The 26298-nt window shown below is 44.4% G+C and overlaps 1 protein-coding gene across 3 annotated transcripts; it reads right to left on the bottom strand.

The window, feature by feature from the left end:
• Nucleotides 1–359: 359 nt before the first annotated feature.
• grm1a (glutamate receptor, metabotropic 1a) lies at nucleotides 360–25943 on the bottom strand. 3 transcript variants are annotated; one of them, XM_068724604.1, is made up of 10 exons: nucleotides 25862–25876; nucleotides 25216–25287; nucleotides 24184–25027; nucleotides 21307–21556; nucleotides 10562–10797; nucleotides 9010–9256; nucleotides 8217–8385; nucleotides 6662–6788; nucleotides 4200–5133; nucleotides 360–2721 (listed from the first exon to the last, which is right to left on the bottom strand). In XM_068724604.1, the coding sequence occupies exons 3-10, from the start codon at nucleotides 24911–24913 to the stop codon at nucleotides 1920–1922; spliced, it is 3495 nt and encodes a 1164-aa protein (XP_068580705.1). In that variant the 5' UTR covers nucleotides 24914–25027; nucleotides 25216–25287; nucleotides 25862–25876; the 3' UTR covers nucleotides 360–1919. The 3 variants fall into 3 exon arrangements, with proteins under 3 accessions (XP_068580705.1, XP_068580703.1, XP_068580706.1); XM_068724602.1 differs by lacking the exon at nucleotides 25216–25287 and having other exon boundaries at nucleotides 25862–25943; XM_068724605.1 differs by lacking the exon at nucleotides 25216–25287 and having other exon boundaries at nucleotides 2487–2686; nucleotides 25862–25943.
• Nucleotides 25944–26298: the final 355 nt, after the last annotated feature.

Here is a 26298-nt window from a genome sequence, read left to right as displayed (position 1 = left end):
TAAATATTGGCTGTTGTGTTACTGAATCACGCTCATACGCCGACATCTTAATTAAAGTGTTTTTTTTAAGATGAGCTCAGAAAAAAACTTTTCCTCTTCGGCTGAATAGGAAAAAAAAAAAAAGCCTTTTTAGTGTCAAACGCACACAGTGGAGCTCAAACATTAGTGACAATCAGCAGAACACGTGTTTGAGCACAGATGGACTTTATAATTCAGCTTGAGATGACTCGGAACCCTCTTACGGATCCCTAATTGCCCCCAAAATATAGTTTTTGGAAACATTGGTTCCAGTTAATATTGAGTTGAGTTGAACCTTAATGACAACCCAATGTTCAGGCTGCTGTAGGCAGTAATCAGTCTTCTTAATATAAATAGTTTTATTTTACAGCATTGTTCAGCTTGCCCCAAAACATAAAAGGCCTATTTCACTCTAGATTTGACAGTGTTAAAACAGGTGGCACCCTCTTATATTTTACACTGGATAAAATAATGTAACAACTTACACTATAATAAGACTAAAAACATTTGGAAATACAATACAATTTCACTATGTACTGTATAGTCGTGTACTTTGAAATAAATTTGCATTCTTATAGATAAAGAACTAAGAAACTTAACCTCAAGTAAACTACTTAAGTTTATAATGCAAGATCGAAGCAATAAATTGAAACATGTATAATCTCATTACAAGAAGCAACTAATCATCGGTTACCTTTACAACTGAATACTTTCAAGAGGATACAGTCGATCAAGTTAGCTTAAAAGTCACCCAAAAACCAAACACACGTATCTGAGGACAGTTTCAAAATGTATAAACTCTTCTTTTTTTTTTTTTCTTCTGTTGACATTCTAAATATAGAAACATTTATCAGTATTACAAACATACCACCTGTGTGAAAAACAAGAGATGGCTTAACAGTATTACAAACCTTTGAGAACTTGTACAAGTACTGTGTTTTCCATTACAATGACACAGCAAACTCAGAAAACATGAGAAATATCCACATGGAAAGCAAAAGTAGTTGTTCTATGACGCCCCACGCTCATAAAACGTGTTCTCATGGTGATGGTTGAGTGTAAACTAAATAAACAACACCGCCATCATCTACAATCACGCTAACCTGCATCAGCTACATCGTAAAAAAAATCCAAAAGCGGAGGATGTAGGTCGATAAACTTCGATTGGCACATTATATCCATGTCACACATCATACAGCGCAAATCTCAGTTCAGTGATAATATTTTTGTCGCACATCTCGCAACACGTAAAAGTAATAATCGACCAACTTACTGCACTGTTTTTTTTTTTTGTTAATTAATATCTTTGTATACTTTTAATTGCCATGAGGTCAGATGAGCGAAAGCTGAAGTGAAATTGATTAATGAAAAAAAAAAAAAAGAGGCAAAAAAGCGAATAATTTTCGAAGTGGCTGCGACTGCTGCACACATGACTCTGGTTGTGTCTTACAGCGCACACAGAGTACATTTGTCTTTCCATTTGTCTCTCCTAGACCATTTAATTGCGCTGCCATTATGGGAGCTACAGCTACGTCCTTCATTATGATTCTCAGCGCTAATTCATCACAATTTGGCGTGAGAGCCGACTAGTTTTTGGCACTCTTCCCAGTTTACATTTCACAAAAAAAGGCTTTGATCGCTGACAGCCCTTCAGGAATGTGAGCACGTCACGGATGATTCCTGGTTGTTTTTCTACTCATAGTATTGATCAACCCCTTAATACACACAAGCAAGCCAAACGACGGAGCAAAAGATGAACGCTAAAAACTCAAAATGATAATAAAATGATGTTGTACAATATGCATCTGTATATATTTGTGTGTGTGTGTGTGTGTGTGCATGAACCTGTAAGTGGGAATGTGTCTGCGTGAACAGCAACTGTGTCAGCGCCCGTTGTGCCCTCACAGTGTTGAGGAGCTGTGTGCGAAGTCTTGGAGGGTGTTCGAGGCGTAGACTGAGCTCGGAGGGCTTCCGAGCATCGACTCCGTGACGGGGGAGTCGCTCACAGACTCCCCCGAACACACAGAGTCTCTGAAGGGGGAGGGGGGCGACAGAGCTAGGGAATCCTCCAGGGTTGACTTGTTTTGAGTTAAATCCTCCCCCTCCCCCTCCTCCTTGGCGTCATAAATGTAGCCGTGCAAGAGGTCCAGTTCCTCGTCCTCGGACCCCTCTTCTTCAAACGCCCCCACTTGTGGGGCCAAGAGAAGCTGCGAAGGGTTCAAGCTCAAAGGCTCGTCGGCCGGGACCGCCTCCCTGGCGGTGTGCTCATCAAGTGCAGGGACGTAGGAGCTGTGTGTGTCCACCACAGCCCCCTGCAAGCGCTCTGCGGCGCCACCCTTCAAGTGAGGGGCCAAATAAGAAGCCGGCCTATCTAAATTAGACTCCAGGCCTTGCGTCTGTCCGGAGCAAGTCGGGGTCCAGAGGGGGCGCTGAGAATCTCCCTCGTCGTCCTCCTCCACCAGGTTGTACAGAGGCTTAGCGCCGCGCGGTTGTTGGGGGTGATGGGGTTCTGTGCCAAAGTCGCAGGTGGAAGGCGCACAACTGTGGGGGTCGGGGGTGTTAGTTAGGGGCCTGATGACCGCCGTCTGATTCAAGCCGGCTTCCTGTTTCCTCACATGCACAGACAGTCTGTGCCACACATTCCCTCCCCTCGGAGGGTGTCTTGCACCTGATTCAGACCATGACACAGACTTGCCATTAGAACTATGAACGAGATAAAGACCCAAGTTACTGACACAGGAAAAACCGGGAGGCGGTTGCAGAAAACAACAACAGCAACATAGCAGCAACGTGACAGAACTGAGCAGCAGCATTTCAACATTTCCGATGCATGTTCAAATACTTTTTAACCACACGACTTGACATTAACGGCTCCGCTAAGGGGGTTCACTCACGAGCTTTAAGGAGCGTTACATTTATCAACCGTGGCACTTCACAAACATGGTGAGTCATAATGTGCTGCAGAAAGCATTATGATCTCTAAATTGCTTCAAACATTAAGCTTACAGAATTAGGAGCCGACCGCCTTAACTATTTGCTTATATAGTTTTAAATGAGACGCATGCATTCTGAGTCCGTGTTTCAGTTGGTGCCTGAGCTGGGCTGAGGACGACACGGAGTTTAGCGCAGGACGAACTAGGGCCGGCTCTAATGTGATTATAGTTGGAGTGGAGAGGTGGGGGGGAGAGGGGGCGTTCATGCTGAGAAAAGTTAAATGTGAGGTTAATTCAGGATAAACCAAAAGCAGCAGGGTGGCAGATATCCTCTTTGGGGGGCTGCAGTGTCAACATCCTTTTTTTTTAACATTGCCTATGCATAAGTGACAGAGGTCACCGAGGCAAGTGACCCTTTAATTCATCCAGGTAGGCTGGTTAAAGTAAAAGGACTCAACAAACTCAAGCTCATTTTTGGGCAAACTCAGCAAACGCTGATTTTCTTTTCGTCTAAATTTATAATCATCTGGCTGGTGAGAGTCTGAAAGCCTCCTCTGGTTGTATACAATAATACAATACATCTCACTAGACAGTGCAGCTCTCCAGGAAAGGATTTGAATGACCACCAATGCCAACACATTTGCCAGCCTCGACACTTTTCAGACACTATGCTGCTCAGTTTTGGAAGGTTAAAAGGGGGTTAAAAGATTAGAAAGGCTGCATAGCAAGGGTGAGAGACGACACATGAACGGATTGGGATCACTCTCATACTCTGCCCCGCTCCTTACTTTAGATACCTGTCCATGTGTCACTGCTGTGGATCTCAAAAAAGTTACATGCAAGTCTTACATCTAGTTTAGATGCATCTATCTATACATTAATAATCACTGATACATCGGCAGTTTTAAAATCAACGACATCAAAATATCCCGTCTGGTGTTTTTAGCTTAATTTCATTGATGATATTTCATGCCCCTCGGGGGGGAAGAGGATGTTCATCTCTTACTGTTTCTAAAGAGATGTATCAGTTTGGCTGTTCACAGATTGGGGTACTGAAAAAGTGAAAATTTGACCTTTAACATCAAGCATAAACACTCAAATATCCTTGTGAAAAATTAGTTACTTTTGATGATTTATTCAGTGAAATTCCCCCCCAAAGCTTTGGACATCTCTCTGCACCATTTGAGTGTTTAGGCACGTTATAATGTTGTCTCTAAACAAAGATAAACAAGGTAAAATGTCACTCACTTGGCTTTGCCAGACACAGGTTTCTTCCGGCGGAACATATTAAGGAAGCTGTTTGTCCCGCATTGAGCCGACTTTCCATCCCCAACGTGCATTCGCACCACATCGGACGTGGTGAAGGCGCTTCGGACGTTCCTCTCTGGTTTGGCAATGATAATGTACATCTTAGGCGTGAACATGCACCCCAGCGCCACCGTTACACTCAGGCTGACGGAGAAGGATGTGGTTATGATCTTGTAGTTTGAGCCGAAATAGATTGGCACAAAGGCCAACCAGATAATGCAGGTAGTGTACATCGTAAAGGCAATGTATTTGGCCTCGTTAAAGTTAGCCGGGACGTTCCGCGTCTTGAAGGCGTAGTAGGTGCAGCTCATGATTAGCAGGCCGTTGTAGCCCAGTGGCGCCACCATGCCTACGTTGCTAGTATTACAGATGAGGTAGACCTCGCGGATGCTCGGGTAGGACTTGATGGGTTCAGGAGGCTCCAGAATGATGAGCGTGATCTCCAGCGTTAGCTGCAAACTGATCAGCATGAAGGCGATGACCACCTGGGCCCAAGCGCTCATGAAACGGGGCTTCTTGGTGCAGATCTTCTTCTTGCTGCCTGCCAGGATGCGGGCAATGCGGTTAGTTTTGGTCACCAGGGCGGAGTAGCACATGGCGGATGAAAGGCCCACCAGGAGCCTCTGCAAGTAGCAGGAGGCCACTGTGGGACGGGCGATTAGGGTGAATGGGCAGATGTAGCCCATGAAGATGCCTGCCAGGATGATATAACAGAGTTCTCTGCTCGAGGACTTTACCACGGGTGTGTCGCGGTACTGGATGAACACAAAGGTGACAAAGGAAGTGATGAGGATGCCCACGCAGGAGAAAGCCACTGCCACCATGGATTCCACATCCGCCCAGTCAAGATACTTCAGAGGCAGGGGCTGGCAGCCTGGGAAGAGCAGAGGAGATGTCGGGTTAATAAAACTGGGTAAACGAACCAATGAGCAGTCAGTAGAGGGACGGTAGGGAGGAGAGCGACACCGATTTGGAGACACAAGAGGGCCTAAAATTGCTAAGGAACTAATTTGCACATGTCAAAGCTCCAGTTCTGTCAGATTTCTCTCTCGTTTTCATTTCATGCCAAACGTCTGTGACACGTAGGTGTGTGTGTCGACTCTGTCGCGATGCACTTGTTGCCTTCCGACCCCCAGAGGAAGTTTATAGAGCTTAATGGGAGAAAACTGACATCCCTAGACTTCCCCAGCTTTAACGCTCCATAAATTACATGCTGCTGCTAACAGCATTACAGTCACTGCCATCACAAGCAAGGCTATGCACAGAATAACCCACTGCTGGTCTGCACCGCTAACTCCCAATATGTCAAAATCACAACAGAATCTGTTAAATAACCTAACTTGTTGCCTCAGGAAGCCTGGATATTTCCAACACGAGATGTGAGAGGCACTAATGCGAACATGAAGGCGTAAATCAGTTGTTACCCTGTGATGTTATTTAAAGGCACGCTGAGGCACACTTGAGGGGAAAGTATCTGAAGCGCAAAGCAGTGAACTGTTGCTGTTTTTTTGTTTTTTTTTAATGACCACCCACCTGGCTTAGTGTACAGAGGCACCGGCAACGCTGCGTGCAAACAGACAAGGCTCTTATTCTGCATCTGTTCTTACACAATCCTCCGATCCTTTATTCCTGTTAAATCTATGCTGTCATATCTGAGCTGGGAAGACCTTTAAAACATTCAAAAACAAAGCTCACTCCACATTTTGCTTTCAAGAGAAGCCAGCACCACGAGGGAATTGTGTTTAAAAAACGAAGGTATTTTTTAAGGTGTTTGCCCTAAAAGAGCGAACGAGTGAACATACGGACAGTACAACCTCACTCTATGAATAGGACACCAACTGTTCTCCAGATAGGGACACGTAATGAGAGTGAAGGGAGAGTTTCTTCCTCGACAGACTGCTGAAATGCATCCCCAAGCCTCTCATGGCAGTAATAGGATTTTACACCTGGGAACTGAGAGCTCCTCTCGACTCTATAAACCGCTGTCAAAACAACCACTGGGTCACAACAAGGGAAAAAGGGAGCAAGGGGAGGAGGAAAGAGTAGTGTGGAGGTTGAGGAAGCGAAGAGAGCAGGGTCATTGGACCCGGATGATGAAAAGCATCAGCGAAAGGAGGTGTCAGGGTGTGAAAGAGCTTATGGGGGGAGGGGTGGAAGGTTTGAGAGCCCAAAATAGTTTGAGAGAAAGTGTTTGTGCTGTTTCAGGGAGATAGGTGTTCTATGATGTAAATGACCTGACAAGGAGCAGGCAAAAAGTAGGCTAGCTAGGAGCAAACACATGAAACGGGGTGATACAGTGAGCGAGGGTTGGTAAAGGGATAGAAGAAAAGGAGTTTCAGTGGATATTGTTCATGAAATGAAAAGGTGGATTGTCTGAGAGCATCTGGTTTCGTCTCTCCTACCTTCCAGGTCATCATTGGGCCACCAGCCCAGATCACACGCCTTGCAGGTGAACTCGTCCTGGACGTACTCGTTGTCCTTGCATGTGGTGCAGATCCAGCAGCAGCTCACCTCGCCCTTCCTAATAACCTGCATGTAGGGAGGACAGACATCAGACGCCTGAGCAACCGGTCACAACAGCAATCAAACCGTGACAAGAAGCACATCACACCCACGGCTGCCTAACGCAGGTAGTCAGCATCAAGGGGATATCAAAGAGGAGGACATGTTGTTCTTATCTTCTTGAGCCGCAGACATGCTGTTTGTTAAACAAGGCCCGGCTGATTTTACATTCTGCTCCCAGGGAAGCTGTTACCGGCACTGCGATATGTAAAGCAGGGCGATAAGTGAGGCAGGTAACAAAGCAGATAGAGGGGAAAGCGTGAGCAGCCAGGAGAGAGGATGCAGCCTCCCTCAGGGCAACGAAGAGCATCGCTAGACTGAAAACAGTCGGCTCAAGATGAAGCAAATCAGGGCTTTTCTTTCAACTGGGCTTAATACCGGTTTCTATTATTTACTTTCCCGAACTGGCTTTCTCGCCTGAAAGGCACAGGGAATGATTTCTTCATTTGTGCAAACTTAAACTTTGTGTGTGATCATTTAGACTTGAAGTTTACTTGCCACTGCTGCTGAGGATGCATTGGATCAAGTGCGTGTTGGGTTAATGTGCAATGACACAGTAGAACACACCCTACAAAGCCCGTTTTGCAGGAGCGTTAATGCATAGTGAATAATGAATGAATCCAGGTTTTACAGTTTTGGGTGGATAGGAAATGCTACGACACAAAATGTAGGTCTATGTAATCGAAAAAGCGAAGCTCCACTGTTCCATCACCCAGCAGTAAAAGGTAAAAGAGAAACTGGACTATGTGACTAAATGAGAACTGTCAGACATGGACTCCTAGATTGCAACAGGAATGACGAAGAAAGAAGGGAATCAATACCAGGACTGATTGATGGACAACACATTAATACATTTGGGAATCTGCTAGACAAGACATCAAGGAAAGTACGTAACCTTCTAATTAATTACTTAAGAACAACGGGAATAATAGATAGATGGATCCATTATGGTCCAAACGGAAATATCTGAACACGGACAACTTCTAGATGGATTGCCGTCACATTCTGTACATTTATGACCCTTGACCTTTCCTCTACCACCAGACCTTTTTTGGTTCACAGTGACATGTCAAAGGGACAATTAGACTAGGCTAGTATTGTCATGGTGAGCATGTTAGCATGCTGATGTTCACATTTAGCTCAAAGCTAAATACTTTAAGGAACTCATTGCGTGTGTCTACCTGGCCAAACTCATCTCCTTGTTGCACAGGAAATGAGCAATATAGAGCAAAATCAATGTTGAATTGAATTACGTATCTGGCAAAGTGTTGCATTAACACATCTTGATAGCTTTGGACCTTCAGAGTCACACTCCGATGTTAATGCTAATGACTTTAGGTTTTTCAGACTAACTGTGGTGGAGCTCATTGAACGTCGGAGGACTTGAATCCTTACCTTAATCTGTCCTTTGGAGCAGGGCTCACTGCAGACTGAGCGGACCATGTCGCTGCTGTTCATCCACAGCTTGTAGTCGTCGATGCTCAAGATGCCCTCGTGCCAGGAGCCCACGTTCAGGTAGTCATAGTGATCATCGCCCACGCCCTGCAGATTCATGATGTCATATCTGGATTGGACAAGAGGGAGGGACGGAGGACCGTAATGAGCGAGGACAAGTTCATTGAGTGACAAAGAGGAGGAAAAAAAAAGATTGGAAAGGGGGGATGAGCGTTAAAGGTTACAAACGAGAGAAAGAGTGAAGAAGCGGGGGATGGAGAGAGAGTGACAGGTAATTTCATGATAAGGAGTCGGCGGTTTAGTAAACCTTTTATCCAAAGTCAACCGTTTGCAACCCTGCTAGTGTAACATCGAGAGCTCACGCCAACGCACACTGTGGCCTGGTCTGTATATCGGACCAGGATGTGCTCCACCTGACCCCCGAGTTGACGAAGTAATGACACAGCTGTGCTTTCTGACTGTCAAATGCTGTGTGTTGGACTGCGGAGAGATGAAAGCGGCTGCCACAGTGGACAATCCACCGAATCTGTTCCAGTCCAAACTAATTACATCCTTCTGTGCTCAAGATTTGGTGCGCACTCGTGTGCACGTGCACGTGCACGTGCGCTAACGAGCCGGAGAGCGTTAGACGGGAGAAATTCACAGATTACAAACCGCGATGGTGTGAAATCTTTTATGAATATAAAAGATATGAAGCCTTTTCTATATTCTTGCCACTTAATCATCCGCTTACCTTCCTGGGGTGTCTCCGTTTTCATCAAAATAAATCTCCTCTCCTGAGACTCCTCTGAAGGATATCTTCAGCAGGTAGTCCAGCAGCTTGCTGCCATCGATGGGGTCCATGGCCTCGCAGAGCCCCGGCTGCCCCGGGCACAGCTCCTGGTGCATATCGTGGAGCCCATGAGCCATGGCATAGATCGCATTGATGACAAATCCCATTTTACTATCCTGAACATAGTTTTCCTGCAGACTCTCATTGCCTGTTAGAGGGGGAAAGAAGAGGGGAAGGAAGAGGAAGGACGTTTTTGCATTTTTTTTTTTTTTTTTACAATTTAAGAAAATGTCTTGTGTGTCTGGTGTTTTTTGTGTTGTATTCAAACTGTACTGTAGGAACATACACAACAATGCATGACTAAATTAGAACCAAATCTGGATAATCTATTGCAAAGCAGAACCTTCATTTGTAGCAAAATATATCCGCATACAAGGAAATCCCAACATGATATTCCCAAAGCTCAATAGGAAACAGATTGAACATTGTCTGAACACCAAGTTTCACTTCACCACCAGCCCTCTAAAGTCCATAAGTAATGATTTCTATGAACGGTAATTAAAAGTATGAAATGTTACATGTTTTGCTTCCTTGTATGAAGATGTTATTTCCAAAGTTTTTCCGATATGTTGAAGCATTTCCTTCGATGGAGTAAAATATGTACTGTCCATCATCTACACATCAACATGCACGAACAGAAGAGGGTGAGATCAATTTGAAACAAAGCGAGATCTTTTCAAGCCTGTGTGGTGAACAGTGTGTGCGCTTGGTGAGCCATTCCCTTGTGCAGCTTTTACAAAGTGTAAGGCCATTTCCTCGTTGTTCCTCATAAAACAAGCCCAGTGCTCCACATCAGAGTTTGACGAACGCAATCTTCGGATCAAGACATCTCACGTTTTTTTTTTTTTTTTTTTTTTTTACGAAATTGCAGTTTTCAAACATCACAGATTGGTGTCGTATTAAAGGGAGCATCAGTCAAACTCTTCCTGTCTTGGAGGAGTCAAACGCGTACGGAGTGCAGGTGCAATTCGGATGAAATCATCACCGTAGAAGTGACAAGGAAAATGCACTTACCACCTCGAAGGTCTTAGGAATAAACGAGGTGTATGAAAGTGTTGTGGAGAGAAAGCAGTAAAACACTTGTACTGCTCTGAGATAGTAACCATCATAAACCACTGATTGATTTTTATTTATCAGTTGATTAAAAGCATGCGGAGCAATTATTGCATTGTTCATTTGATTACTTTATATTTTTGATTGGATTTCTTTTCTTTTTTTTTGGATGAGGATTTTAAGTTGTGATTAAAAATGCCGAGAACACAATTTACCATGATCACCTTTTGGGAGCAACAGGAGAGAATATTCAGGGAGGAAAACAGAGAGAAAGAAATACACAGTTTGTGTTATTATTCACGAGTTTGACGCTCTGGTCAAACTCAACCATCTACGTCTCACTGCACACCGCTCCTATTTATAAACTACAACAGATGTACGTGTTTCCGTTGTCACCCACCGGAGCAGACTTTCTTGTAGTTCTTGTTCTCCTGCGGGTGGCCGGCGAGGCGGCACTGGAACCGGTACTGCCAGAACTCAGAGAACCAAGGGTTCCTGGTGTTGGTGTCCAGACGCAGCTTCAAATAGTAATCGTCGAAGGTCTTGACCACCTCTGATTGCAGCTTCATGGTGATTCCTCCCTCTGCTTCCTGCTCGTAGCCCTCCACGACCTCGTAGCGGTCTGCCCACCCGTCACTGCAGGGGCAGGAGAGAAAGAAGAAGAGCATGTAGCACATCGAAAAAGGAACATTGTCTTGTGACTAGAAATCTTTGAACTGTATGATTTTAATTCGGTACCTGATTTGTAATTTTCACCTCTAAAGGTGACAGATTGATTGTAGAGAATGTACATCAGCAGCACAACAAAACTACTAACTACCACAAGCCATCTGGACATACGGAGCAGCAAACACCAGCAGCAGTTTGGTGTGTTCTGTGCGTTCAGATGGAGACTAACGCGTGCGTTCCTCTCACACAACGGCAAAATGGAACGACAGAACGAATCCAGCGCACAAACCCAGAGTCTGGTCATGTTCTGCCTTCATTTAAATACTGAGCTTCCACTACAAGCAGGTAGACTACAGCCTCTACACTTGTACAATGCTATTTTAAATCAGTGTGTGGCAGCACCGGCTGGAAGCTTATCTCAAGTCCACCGCGGCAAATCGTCAATTTAAGAGGATGGAAATCTCACCATTAGAGCCTCAACCGTAATTGTAGGCTTTACTCAATCCCTTCAGCTTGCTTGTTTGCTTCCTGGTTTAACCCTCTGTGTGAGAACGTCTTCCCTACCAAGCCAATTTGGACACACAGCTGACCAGTGGGCTCTATGAGAAATGGAAAACACCACTGAAAAGCAGGTGAACAGATACGCAGCAGCACTCGCTCCAGATCTGAGCCGGAGTGAGGTTTTTACTCTTTGTCTCTCTCTGCCTTTAATGTGGGCTCCGGGCTGCTTCCTTGAAATACCTGTGGTATTGACAGCTACACACCAATTAGGTATGACTCACCATGGAACCAATTACCTCGCACACAAGGGATGTTCTGGGTGATGGATAAGGAGTTGTGCGTGTGTGTGCGTGTGTGTGCGTGTGTGTGCGTGTGTGTGCGTGTGTGTGTGTCTGTGTGTGTGTGTGTGTGTGTGTGCGGGTCAAAATCTCTGACCTTTACCTCCACAATTACCATCAGTCACGAAACAGGAGACATTCAAGCAAATTTGTGAGCAGGAGACTTTACAACCAATGTGACTGAGCTAGCCCTTCTCAAGCTTTAAGACATATGGATTCCAATATATATATATATATATATATTAGGCAACCAGTATGGATATGATCTTGAAGATAGAGCCCATGTCATCCAGAAGTTATGTCTCTCTGATCCTGCACAATGTTGGGAGCTGGGAATTTAGCGGGCTAGTGTTGTTTTATATTCATCTTTATTCAAAATGGCTTTTCTAAAACAGCTGGGCACTGCCTTAGTTACATATTCAGTGAACCAATAAGTATCATTAACATTAATATAACAGTGCCCATGTTCATGGTAATGAACGGAATGTCAACCAGCGCATGAGTTCTGAACAATGGAGCTGAAAGCAGAACCAGCTGGATACGTTGTTGCATGAGGGATGCAGATTGAGAAGTACTGTGTATTTTTGCAACTTGGCACAAATGTATTGGATTTGATATCAATGTTCAGATTTGAAGGGCTTTTATGGAAGATTTGTGAAACAGTGAATCTGTAAAGTTGACATGCTTGGTCTAAGTGATTCAAATGTGATGCTTTTAAAAAAAAAAAGTGTGTTATTAGGTAGGTTAGGATCTATTGAATTATACATGTGGGCTTTTACTGTCTGCAGCCATTACTGTTGGACAAGACAAGGGGACGCGTTCTATAAGACAAGACGTTGAGCGATGGTGTGAGGACAGCTAACACGGTCCAGATCACAACATATCTATGTCTAAGGACGTCCGCTCGGTGTGTCTCCCAAAATGTTTGCTGCATATTCAAAAAAAGAGCAATTAAAACTGACTCATCCTTTTCACTCTGCTAAACGGGTTCAGAGTCAGAGCCGGGTGAACTGCATCGGTCCTCGTCACATTTCCTTAATTGGCTCCAGGTGAACACCGTCTCTGTCCCCTCCTTCTGTCTCTCAGTATATGTAGTCCAGATGAAGACACAAAGACACACACTGTAAAGACGTGTGTTTATCATAAACGCAGCTTCCCCGACAGGCTCAACTGCATTTATTGCGGCCTATTAAATGTAATTCATTGTTTTCCATATTTGCTCTAACAGAAGAGTGGAGAACAGATTGTTTTTTAGATAAAGAGAGAGAGAGGAGGTTCAGCGCTCTGCATGAATAAGGCATGAGGAATCGGAGGCACGCTTGACTGTTTCTCACAGTGGAGTTTGTGATGAAGTAAAAAGACATTCTCTCCTCTCGCTCTCCTCTCTCAGGATCACACCGTCTGGCACAACTCCAAGCAGCTCATCAAAGCTCTCGGGCCGTCTGAGGGACGCCTAATGGGACGAAATCTGATTTGATGTCACCTCGGTGTGGCGCGGCTTCACACTGCATACTGGAACGCCGTTATTACATAACCCGAGTCAGATTTACCAGAGGAACACCTGTTTCAGCGGATTAAGGAGTCACCGCCGTAATTAATTCGACAGTTATTGTGCTGAAGACTGCAGAAGGGAGTAGGTCTACGATATAAAGCAGGGCAAAGCTCCGATATCGTTGTTTAAGTTAAGAAGGCCAGTAAGGGAAAGTACCATAAATACAAACACTGTGTGTTGGAGTACTTATGGTTAATCCAACAATCCTCATACTTAAAACACAAAATAGGTCATTTGTCGTTGCCCTTAAACGTGTGTTTTCATTTGACCCGTATGACCATAACAGAAGCTATTCACACGAGATTTTACTGACAGCAACAAAAAAGAAAAAAAGATTAAAAGGAACGATTGTTGCCATGGTGAAAAGACACCAATTGTGGCTGTTGGTAGGTGTTTAACCATCGAGTGTCCATGTTACTGTGAGTACAGTAAGTACAGCACAGATGTAGTGAGGAGGGCACGGTGGAGTGAAACAAGTCAAACCCAACAAGACCGAGGCTGACTGTGACAGTGTGAACTTCATGTAGTTTCATTTCCAGACACATTGAATGAATCATTTATGTGCTTATCTCGGCAAGTAAAGTCAGCTGGATGCTGTTCCTTTGATGCTTAATAATGGGACTTGCATATTTTGACGGTTAACTGAGACTTGATAGTGTGTGGCATTGTTTAGAGGAGCACAGCAGGACAACAGCTGGATCATTTACAGAGTGGTATATATATACGACAGCGGGTAGACTGAGAGCTCCCCCGACTCTCCCGGATGATCCAGTTCCAGTTTGATAGCACATTTGTATATTTATGAAGCCATGAATTAATTGGCAGGGCAGAGATTTAATCACATGCGCTGTTTCCCCCGGAGGATGAAGAGGAAGAGTTACTTTAAAAAGAGGAAAGGGAGGAATAGGGGAATCAAGAGTTTCCTAATTGCTCTATGCAATATGTTAGAATAAAAGTTCAGGTGGGAGATGGAGAAACTTTCAAACCGTCTGTTCTTCACAGACCAGTAGAATGTCAACCGGCCTAATACCAAGAATCACATTATTCTATTCAAGTGAAGTCAGGCTTTAACTCTCACACACTCTGTGCTTTAGCATCAGCTGTATAGTTAACTTATTGCTATCAAAACCACGGATGTATTACTGATAAGCCCTCGGTGCAGCTGGACTGTTTTTGTCCTCTCAAAGAAGAAGACATTAAAGACATACAGTCGGACTAGTAGACGTCTCTGCAGCACAATACATGAACGTGTTTGGCTTAAAGATAAAAACCTTTTAATGATACTGATTCGTTTTAGGAGTGTTTTGAACTAAAGTTCTGGCCCGTTCCACTGTGCACTTTTATGTAAATGTATCGAGCTATCTTCCACCACTGCTCTCTTTAATTTCACAACAGGAGCTCTTTTGTGTTCTGTTCTACATTTATCTCTATGATGATCCCCACAACATTCTTAATTAATTCAAAACTGCTCTGGCAGTGGAGCAAAAATATTCAAACAGGGGTTTCTCTCCTCCGCTGAACAATAACGCTCCAAAACTCTCTCTCTCTCTCTCTCTCTCTCTCTCTCTCTCTCTCTCTCTCTCTCTCTCTCTCTCTCTCTCGCTCTCTCTCTCTCTCTCTCTCTGCCTTCATCCCTCTCTCGCTCCTTTGCCATTCTTCTCAAATGTCTCTTGTTTCTGTAACTCTCTCTCTCTGCAGTAGAAACAGGAGCGGTGGTGGTCTTGTTAGCTGGATAGCGGCAGCAGCACGACCGTCTCGAGGTGACACGGGGGACCCTGAGTGAAGCCGGGGAGCCTTTAAAAGCCCATCCAAGCTGCTTTTACTAATTCATCGTGTCCCAGTTTGAGTTGGGAGATCAGTCTCCTCTCCGCTGACTGGGAACGCTGCTGGGAGAAAATCCTTTTTGCTTTCCGCTACCAAGGGACGTCAAATCACTACTAAAAACCCTTGAAAAAGCATCTGCATCCCATCACAGCAGTGACTGATGGAAGACAAGCTCTTATTATCAGTTGGTCAATTTAATGTAAAACCATTACAGCTTGATTGGAATACTGCTTACATGATCCTTCTTGGCGTTTTGGTTGCTTTTTATTTGTAATAATTACAATACAATTTCCCTGAGGATAAGTTATAAGTTGTAAAGGATGTAAAGGAAATGTAACAGGTGAACAAAAACAGACACAAAAATATCAGCTCCACCTATAATACGACTAAATATGTACAAAGACTGTATAAAGAATTGAAGGCCATCTGTAATTGCATTTTTACATTTTTGCAAAACTCCATTTCTTAATGATGACCTGTGTTAAATGTTGTACATGAGAAGAAACAAAATGGTCCAATATTAGCTGTCTGCGCAAGAAAGTATTTCAGCTTCTGAAAATCACGAAGTGACAACCGCGTCCAGAGGTAAAGCCCACTGTGCTATTTCTGATCCAATGTCATTCGCCCATCCCCTCGCACAAGGGAACACGGGGCATCAACTGACAAGACAAAGATGTCCTTGACAACGTGTGGCTGCTTTCAATTAACATCAGAGGCGTGTTATAAATATTCAGACGCGGCTCATTGTGTTCCCTCGCTCAGTAGAACACAAACAGATGCGATCATGAATCCTCGCTATACGCTCGCATATACCAGTTTCCAGAGCCACGTGTGTACAGAGCAGCGCACGCGCGGCTCCGTTACCGAGCGCGTGCAGATAGTGTTGTCCTTATCTTATAATTACCATCTTTGTTGCTGTTGTTGCTTGCGAGCGAATTTTTCAAATGTCGGCCGTATTTTCCTGAGAAGGGAAACTGTTGTGTTTGGAGCACCGCTGACAAGACTGAACGACAGATCTGCGGTGAGACGACCGCAGCGACTCTCCGTCATGAGCCCAAAAACAACGATCTCCACGGTGACGGTGACAAGCAGCACACAACGCGTTTAATAACTCCAGTGGTACAGGAAATCCTGCACTGCTAACAAACAAACAAAACATATATTGAGCTCGAGTTCCTGCATGATGTGTCCCAGTAAACTCCCACTATAAACTTGCATGAAGACTATTTTAGTGCAGAGAGTCAAAGGGACAGAATCATGTCGCGCGGAGACAGAATAACAGAAAAGTAATCCTGATAAGGGCAGGAGGAGAATTGTGGATGAGCAGAAAAAAGCTGCCTGTAACTTTAAGCTGAACACAATAATGCAAAATATAAAGCAAGAAGGCTATCATCCCTTCTTTATTACACCGTTTAATGCATCTTTAAACATCAAGTTAAGCTAATAACTGTAAGTCTTACATTTCTTAAATCACATTTTCATTAATCTAAATATATCTTCTAATGTCTGAGACAGAAGAGTTCATGAAGGATGGATTAAAACAAAGCATACCAACAAAAAAATGGTCTCAACCCCTTGTACATCGACAATATTCTGGATGAGGAAGAGATATATATATATTTTTTATTTTGTGACGTTGCCAGTGCTGTTGCCAGAGACACGGTCTCATTTTGCTTATACTCTGCTATTTGCCAAATTACTTGCAAGTCAATAGGCAGAATTCCGCATCCTCCGCACTCTCCTCGCTGAGATGGGAAGGAGATAAAGGAGCCTTAGAGATGACAGGGAAAAAGGCTGCTAAATATGTCGCGCCACAACTCCCCTCTTTCACTCTCTGGCGCCCTAAACGTTTCATTTATTCAAGCTCAGAGCAACAAGAAAAAAAAACCCCGAGTCCTCTCGTTACAGGAAATGGAATAGGACAACCGAAATGCAGAGAATGCATGTGACACACGCAATGTGGGGTCGCAGCTTTCTTTGCACCTCAGCGCAGTCTAGATAAAAAGGACTCAGCCATACCCTGGTAATGACTTGGCCACCCTATTACAGAGGCAGAGCATCCACGTTTCTGTTGCAGTGTCCTTTTTTGTTGAGAATGAAATAAAAAATATATATATAAAAAAAAAAAACAGAAGCAAGCATTCAAAATGGGACCGAGACCAAAACTGTGTGTGTGTGTGTGTGTGTGTGTGTGTGTGTGTGTGTGTGTGTGTGTGTGTGTGTGTGTATGTGTGTGTGTAAGACAGGGGCAGGAATGAGCGTATCGTGTGGAGAAGCAGCTTATGCACATGGTGTTTAGTAATAACAGCATTCAGCAGTAGAGAGAGAGAGAGAGAGAGAGAGAGAGAGAGAGAACATGAATGGTGCTGATTGCAACAGAGCGAGCAGGCAAATAGGGAGATGGTTTCACTCCATGCTGCCATTCAGAAGCTGGGCTGGGTGTTGGGGAACAGGCGTAGAGGGAACGATAACGAAAGACACCGCACAGTAGATGTATATCTGGCTTTCAAAGCTGAACAACCTGTTTCATGGACATTTCTTCATATTATACCGAGTAGGTGGAAGTATTCAGAGATTTACTGTAATATTCAGGTGTTTGCCAAGTCAAAACACACACTGACAGATGTTTAACGGCTACTATCCATTCCTGTCAGCTCAGTGAACTCACAGACACATTCCATCACATTCACTACTAACAATTTCAAAGTCCCGTTTATAAATCATCCTATTTTTTTTTTGTTGAAAATATCAGAAGTAAGACTTGGCATGACTTTTGGGCCTGAATAAACAAAAGCACAAAGTAAGTATGGCACTCGTGGAATAAATATTCATGAGCGTACTTGACGTCTGTTTGTGTGTTCAGTGTGCAGCACACACGTACATAGCTGTTGCTAGGTACGTTTCACTCCCATCAAGTGTCTCCGTTCTGTAATTGGTTATACGGCTAGTTGCAAAACACGAATATATTGCTTTTATAACGAGGTATCTGACGTACCTGACAGATTTTTCAAGGGCCGAATACCGATGCCTGGATTGTGCAAAATGATCCTCGCTGACAAGGTAAAAGATGTCGACAAAAACATAATCTATAAATGGGACTTTATAGATTATGAGTGCTTTGGCAAAAAAGACGCTTTGGCTGCAGGCACTGGTCACAGCTGACTAACAGCAGCATGGTGGCGGTGGATCTGTAATGATATGGGCAGCGACCTCCTGGGAGTGATTGTGTATTGCTCTCTGTGGCCAAATAACAGGCATAAATAATAACAGTCTGTGGCTATTTTACTGCATCATATAACCTTTTTTTTTGTGCTCTACCACCGCTATGTTTAAGACAACATGGCATTCAACCACTTTGTTAAACCCGCATACGTTGATTTTTCTCCTGGCTATCTTCAACCAACCTGGTGCAGACTTGACTGACTGACCAAGATCTGTTCACCAACCAGCTTCCAGCTCAGCCGTCCAATATGACTGAGGTTACGTCAACTCACTTCCTGCTTCTTTCTGCCGAAGCAGAGCATATTTCACCTCTAATAGAATCAGTACTTGAGCAAAAGAAGAAGTCTGAAATCATTGTCTTCGTGATTATAATAAAGTGGATAATCTATGGTGGGAACGGGTCTGTGTTTGTGTGCTACTTGAGTGTTTGCATGGAATAAATGTTGTATCTTGTGTGTGTGTGTGTGTGTGTGTGTGTGTGTGTGTGTGTGTGTGTGTGTGTGTGTGCAGTTGTATAGAGTAATGGCAGCTGATTGGTGAAATCATGATTGACATCACAGAGAGGAAGACAAGGGCCCTGTTGACTGACAATAGCGGAGCGGAGTGGATGCACGGCGCTGAAGCGATGCAGAGTGGAGTCTGCAGGTCGGGGATGAAGTGGGTGGAGCACGCAGCCACACCTGGCCCTCGTCTGAAGAGCGGGTTAGCCGAGCAGCTGAAACAAAAGCTCTCCGACTCAAAAGCTCTCTGCATGTCGCCTATGTAGCCGCTGCTGTGCAGCGTTTGTGTCTGCGTGTGTGGTGTTCTGTGATCCTCTCCGCATACGAGGTACAACGGTGTGGAGAAACCACAAACACTGCCCGCTTTTGGATTTTCCAAATCTTTTTTTTTTTTTAATGTCGGGTACGTCTCTTATGCGGTTTCGTTTGTTCGTACCGAGTGCAATAAACTGGAGAGACGTATAAGGTCAAGGAGACGTATAAGTCAATAACTGTCTCCTCACCTCACTGATTTCGCTGGAAGCTGCTGCTGCTGCACACAGGTTGTTATGTTTACTAATTACACAGACTACCCAAAGGTAGAGCAATACCTAAAAACACCAAGATCCCAAAATGTAATATTGTGAACAATGCTGAGTGACTGTGATGAGGGGCGATTTGACATCGACGCTATAGTTGTGATAGATCTTTCATGGCGTCGACGCAGCAGTGCTTGTTGATTATGAAAAAACACATGTTCCTGTCACATTTGACTGGCTTGACTGTTGATTTTAAAGCTGTGAGTATTTATCAGTGACTCATACAGAACGTAATGAAACATGTGTCTTGTGTTAAGATGCTTCCCAATTGTCTGCTGTGATACCAGAGAGCGCTGCACAGTAATCGATGCTTTATTTTTTGTAAAAAAAGTAACATAAATTATTTTGTTATTACAGAGCTAAGAGGAAACTGCAAAAATAATACAAAAAATAAAATAGTCTTCCCAGTGTGTTCATCACTATGAGTGACCCCTTTTACAAACACGTAGTCATTGGTGCATTAATAGAAACATCTCAATTATGCTTAAACGTCAAAAACCTCGACGTATTGGCCTGACTGTGCTCGTCTTACTCTGTCACTTTTGTTTCATTCACTCTTTGTTTCTATTTCTTCTAGCTCCACACACACACACACACACACACACACACACACACACACACACACACACACACACACACACACACACACACACACAACATTTCATGGAAGAGGCTTCTTTAAAGGTGGAAGCATGAATTAAGGAAACAAGCTCCCCTTTGATGAGATAATACCTGTCTGACAGCTCCATTCAGTCCTCCACCACATTCTGGGAAAGAGGCACATGGCTCGGCATCTGTGTTGGCCCAGACTCCCTCTGTCATATTTACACACTCTCTCTCTCTCTCTCTCTCTCTCTCTCTCTCTCTCTCTCTCTCTCTCTCTCTCTCTCTCTCTCTCTCGCTCTCTCTGACCCAGAAGCATTTCTTCCGCCCATGGAGAGTTCCCAAAAGCTAAAAAAAGACCCACTTTCCCATCTCCTATGGAGGCAAGAAGAAAAGGAGAGATACGGGGGAAGAAGGGATGTAACCTTAGAGTGTCATTATAATGGATAATTTAAAAGGCATGCCCTGCCTCTGAAAAGAAAGAGTGCCTTCCCCCTGCCAAGAACTTCAATATGCATGTATGCATTGAATACAACACATACAACATGAACAGAGGCAAGTAAGAGAAGCACTTATTTCTAACACTGGGAGATAGTACAGGAAACAGGAAAGGCCTCCTCAAGGAAAATGGCAATGACGCGAAACAAATCCCTCAGTCGTCATCAGCTGTCTTATTTACGTCCTCCTCATTAACACACGGCTGACGACTGCCCTACAACAGACCAATGCCACCCCCAAAAAAAAGCTTCTTCCCTCTCTGAAACGATGGCGGAAAGATGTTGCATGAATGAACTGAAAAGTAGCATCAAGGTTTCTGTGGCTTTTACTGACAAGTGTGAATGCTCCTCGAGGGCTATTTCATGGTGCAATGGGCTGTATACGCGTGTGAGACGGGTCTACTTGCCCTTTTTGTAATGACTGAGATTGCAGCTACAGTCAGTCGCCGTCACTCAACGTCGAATAACAGACAGAGAAAGAGATGGAGTGAATATCAAGAGGCGTAAAATAGTATGTGTTGCGCCTCTCTTTGATTTCTAAAAGCAAAATCACTTCCGTTGCCTTGAAAAAGCAAACAAGAGATAGCCCATAAGGGAGAGAACGGACCGGAGGCATTGTCTCCCTCTCTGGTTGTGTGTCTGTGACAGAAATACCAATTATTCATTGCTGGAGAACATTTCTATTCAGCGCTATTGGTATGTGGTCTAATTCTTCTTGGTTGCCTTGGTGACATGCACATCAGGAGGACAACACGGCATCTCGCAGCCTTCCAGCCTGTTAACCGATATCTTGCCATCAAGAGAGACGCTCTCATCTGTGAATCAAAAGGTTTTAAAAGAAAGAGAAGAAAGCGTCCGTACCTGCCGATGAGGAGGAACTCCCCAAACACCCCCAGTCTCCTCATGGCCATGAGGAGACCTCGGACGGTCATGCCCTCGCAGAAACACACCACTACGCGAGCTTTGGGTAGACGTTCCCGTAGTTTCCTTAAAAGGCGATCGAAGTGCTTCTCCCCCGCGTTACTGTAGATCTTGTCCGAGTGGGCAATGCATAAGCCTTCCTGAGAGGCCAGCTCTTTGAAGGCCTCCATGCCACTCTCCCCATAGTTTCCTAGAGGTCATGAAGGAAATAGACGAATTAGTGAGAAATCTGCCGAAAAGCATTCTGAACTTACTGGAATTAAACAATTAAAAAACTAATTTTGGGTAAATCCCACCCCTGAAACATTTGTGACTAATGTAAGAAACACGTGTTTTGCGAGAAGCGTGTTGCAGAATTACAAACAAAGTGCAAAGGTTAAGGTTTTGATGCTTTTGTCTTCTGCGTTTAGAGTGGACATTGTCCCCCTGCAGTTCTGACTGAGCGGGAGCTCTGATCCTCTGATAATGAGTGTCACAGAGTCTACTGGCTACTGATTGCAATCAAAGCCAAAAGGGGTGAAGATAGCTATCCTTGTTTAACAGCACATCATCCAAATCAAGAGCCCGTCAAAGCCGTTTAAGTCTAAATCTTCTATTTCCATGCGGACTGCAGAGCTTGTACCACTGTGTCACGATCTGGATTGTTGATAAAACCCCACAGCTCTTTGGCATGAGAGCTGGATTACACAGACAATCCAATCATTTGTACGTGCTCGAACATGTGTCTGTGTGTCTGTGTGTGTGTGTGTGTGTGTGTGTGTGTGTGTGTGTGTGTGTGTTTCTGAATGTGTTATCAAAAGAAAATTAAGAGGCTTTACCCATAAAAATCGGAAAACATTTGTTGTGCAATTGCCTTGATGAGGATCCAGGCTCCTGGGGGACTCCAGGCCACTCTACCCGCATATATATATATATATATATATATATATATATGGGCGGTGAAGACAAACACTAGACCTGTGTGGCATGGCTTTATAGAGCAAGGGAGGTGACAAATGAAATGGCCATCACAGTAATGCATTTACTGCACACAATGTGCCCATGTGTTGGTTTTCCAATAGTCCTTTGATGATATTTTCAATTGCCTCATTTCACTCTCCCACCGGTAAATGGAAATAATGATGTCCAATTATTCTACTCTTTCCATCTAGACTGTGAGACAGGTGGGTGGTGGTGGTGCATTAGTTGACAGCCCATTTAACAATGACTACCAAAAACCTGCTTTGAGTATTGCTACCACTCTGACGGTGATCAGGACAGGTAATTTATGCAATTTCACAGCCCTAGCTGTTGCTACGGGAACGGGCTGCATCTATCGCTTGTCTGAGGCGCTGGAGGAATAAAATCATGAGCGTAAGGCGGTCGTGACCACTGTTCCAGAGATAACTAGAGATAGAGCAGAACAAACAAGTGGATTTATATATGACTAAAGTCTCAGTCAGGGACATTTGCTGTGGTTCCAAACGTCTCTGTTGTCTCCTACAAAGCTGAACCTAAAGTTAGTCTAAGGGTTTATATTTACAGAATACCTGCATGTGGAAAAACACACAATTTAATTCCAATTAAAGTGTACAAGCATCCTGTTTTTATCGCTCACACTGTAGCCTGTTGAGTAAATGATGTTGCTTGCAATCAAATCCATCCTTCCCCTGACTGGCTTTTCATTACTCTTAAATTATGACTTCAGTCCCAGAGGCACCCCCCCCCCTTGTATGTTGAAGGTCAGACAGCTGACGCCACCTATTTATGACTCCAGGTACTACAGCTCCACTACGCCTTCTCTTCCTCTATCCGATCAGTAGAATGTTAAAGAATGTTAAAGCCCCTCTCCAACACCTGACAGTAGTAGGACTTCCCAAAGATGCTTTACACAGACCTATGAGTCCGCTGCTCCTCGGGGGGGAATCCTGGGTAATATAGCCTGTCAGTCATATTTTGGGTGCATATCACTGACTGTGTTTTACTAAGAAAAATATCTAATAAAAAAAGCTATGGACATAATTCACTTTACAGTCATTACTCTGCCTTTAAGACTCCTCTCTCCTCGCTACCTCCTGCCTCCACCACAGTACACTGGTGTACGGTTCAGCTGAACAAATTAGCATAGGAGTGCAAAAAAAAAAAAAAAAAAAAAGGGTGAGCCCATTATGGCATGAAAAACTTAATACTATTATTGCAAGGGTTTCTATGGAGATAAGACATGTATTTTTGATTTATGTGAATCTGGTCAAATGTGAAACATGAATGCATTTTTTTTGTCATCCCAGCCTCATCCTCCTGACTTAACCGTGGAAATGGTTTAACATTTCAAATGAACACATAAAGTGCGAGTGCAAAGACAGTCCCTCGTGTGTTATATACAGATACAGACCTTTAAAACTTGCTTCAAGACTCTAACAACACCAACTTGTGTGACGATGTTTCGGAATTTGTGGGAAGATGCTTGAAGCAATGTCCACACAACCCCAACTCAAGACAACTGCATACTAAACCTAATATACACAACCTAGATATGCTTTGGAGTAAACATGTGTGGCTGCAAAAACCTGCTCTTAAAAGCCTGAGAGCAAAAGACTGAGACAGTACGTGTGAAAACCATCTCTGAAGTATTAGGGAGGAAAGAGCTGTATAATAACCCTGACTATTTTCAAAATGTTAGCATGAAATATCGCAGCACATGTATGTGTCATGCCATGGTAATCGAAAATACCATAATGAATGATGAAGTCACTATAGACTCACTATATTATCCACTACAAAGACTAACATGGCTGCTGACACACTATGGTGATTTAGATCAGTGATAGGAGGCCTCACCCTCAGTGTGCACGGCGGACACATAGGTCCAGTTGTATCGCTTGACAATGTCCAGAATGGCCCGGGCCTGGAGGGTGTCTGAGGCTACGACCCTCAGGAAGTACTTGAACAGCGTCTTGTCACTCAGGTCGATGCTGGTGGCAGAGTAGGCGATCTGCGGGATGTTGAAGAGCTGCAGGAGGTTCTGCACCTGGATGGCCACAGAACTGGATCCCGGTCCGATCACTCCTGCGATGGGCTTCTTGGAGGGTGGAGGTTGGTGGGACGGAGTGCCGTCAATGCACCATTTGGACCCGTCCTTATCATCCCGGATGGAGATGAGGGAGTCCCGGATGAACTCGATGCTTTGCTCCAGGGCCACAGAGGAGTGCCAGCAGGAGTCTCGGATCTCGCAGCCCAGACTGATATTTGGAAGCAGGTTCGGGTCAGCGTTGATCCTGTCCAACGTGTGGAACATGGCCTCCACCCTTTGGATGCCATACTGCTCGCGGACGTCCCCGCATTTCCGCTCGGCTACTTTCTCCGCCGACGGCTGGTGGTGGACGGAGAAGAGCGCGCCGATGATCACGTCTCCATCCATACGAGCCACGGAGCGGACCAAGGCGCGAGGCACCACCGAGCGCTCATAGATGCTGCTGCTGTGGGAGAGCACGAGGACGCGGAAGAAAAACGTGGGGAGACACAGGAGAGCGAAGAGACCCATCTTTACGCGTGCCATATTGTGCCACATCGCGTGAGCCGTTCCAAATGTGCAGGCATACTATCTGCTGTCTGTCAATATATCCACGTTCATCCCAGCAACCGCGATCCGTGAGCACGACACCCGGGGCATATCCGCGCACACCTGCAGATAAATAAGACAGACTGCTGTGATATAGGCAGGGAGGAACGAGGCCAGATGTGCTACAGTGCTATGCACGCATGCTCCCTTCCATCGACGCCCTGTTTTAATTCCTACAGCTGGCAACATTCGTGCCTCTCTTATCAGCAACCACGAGGTGCCTTTGAGCAAGGCATTTAACTCACACCTACCTGATCAGCGGGCAGCAGTGGCTGGACAGTACTGCGGTCCACTGGGAATCGCCCAGCCGTGCAGCTGGTGGGCTATGAATAGAGCACGTCTTTTTTCATTTCATTACATTTCTCAAGCAATCGTATTTGTGACAAATAGCCAGTATTATTTAGCGGGAGAGGCTGTCCATTGAGAAAATCGAGGCAGAGAGCAGATTTCAGCACCGTGGACAGCGTGCGTTCCAAAACACGTTACAACGACGTCTATGGGACCGTTACCTGGACGCCAGGTTCATTCTTCACGATGTGACTCTAGTTTCTAATAATGCCGAGAGGCAGCAATCCTTCTATCCGACTGCTATTTGAAGTTGTACATGAGAACGGATAAGACAACCTAGTTTTTTTATTTTTGTTTCAATCGCACCGTACATTCTTTCATTCATCTGTCGTGCAGCCTAAGGTAGTATTGGTTGATACTATTGATAATAATACAATGCTAGTCTAACAAAAATAATACACGAACTACGCTAATATCATTCAGTAAAACACGAGTCTTTTTTTCAATAGACTATATTACCTCTTATCCATCTTTTTCATTGCCCTATTTACATCACACATAACATAGATCTTAAGCGGCTTTTTCTGTGTCTATTGCATCCAAACTTACCTGAATCCTTGAGACATGTCGCGTGCCTTCGCCCGTCTTCTGTAGCGCGTGGTCCTCCGCTGTATCACTCGAGTCTCTCTCTCTCTCTCTCTCTCTCTCTCTCTCTCTCTCTCTCTCTCTCTCTCTCTCTCTCTCTCTCTCTCTCTCTCCCAACTCGAAATGTGGAGATCCCACGCAACCATCGCCTTTCCTACAGTATATAGCCTACTATCTCTAATGCCTGCATGTCTTTGAAAACATGAATTATGAGAGTAAGACCTGCAACGCTTTTATCAGAGCTAAAATGACTGCCAGCTGTCAGGTGTTATAAACCACATCAGTGGAGCATTTGAGCTTCTGTGCAAGATAGATGGCTGGTTTATTACACGATCATCAGTATCAGCTTTCAAAATGTTTGATGAGAAAGTATAGACAACATAATCGCCGTCGGATCTCAA

Source organism: Cebidichthys violaceus, unplaced genomic scaffold, assembly GCF_023349555.1.
Source record: "Cebidichthys violaceus isolate CVI_PGR_0920_01 unplaced genomic scaffold, fCebVio1.0.p SCAF_31, whole genome shotgun sequence".
NCBI lineage: Eukaryota > Metazoa > Chordata > Actinopteri > Perciformes > Stichaeidae > Cebidichthys > Cebidichthys violaceus.
This window is presented reverse-complemented; position numbering and strand designations above follow the sequence as displayed.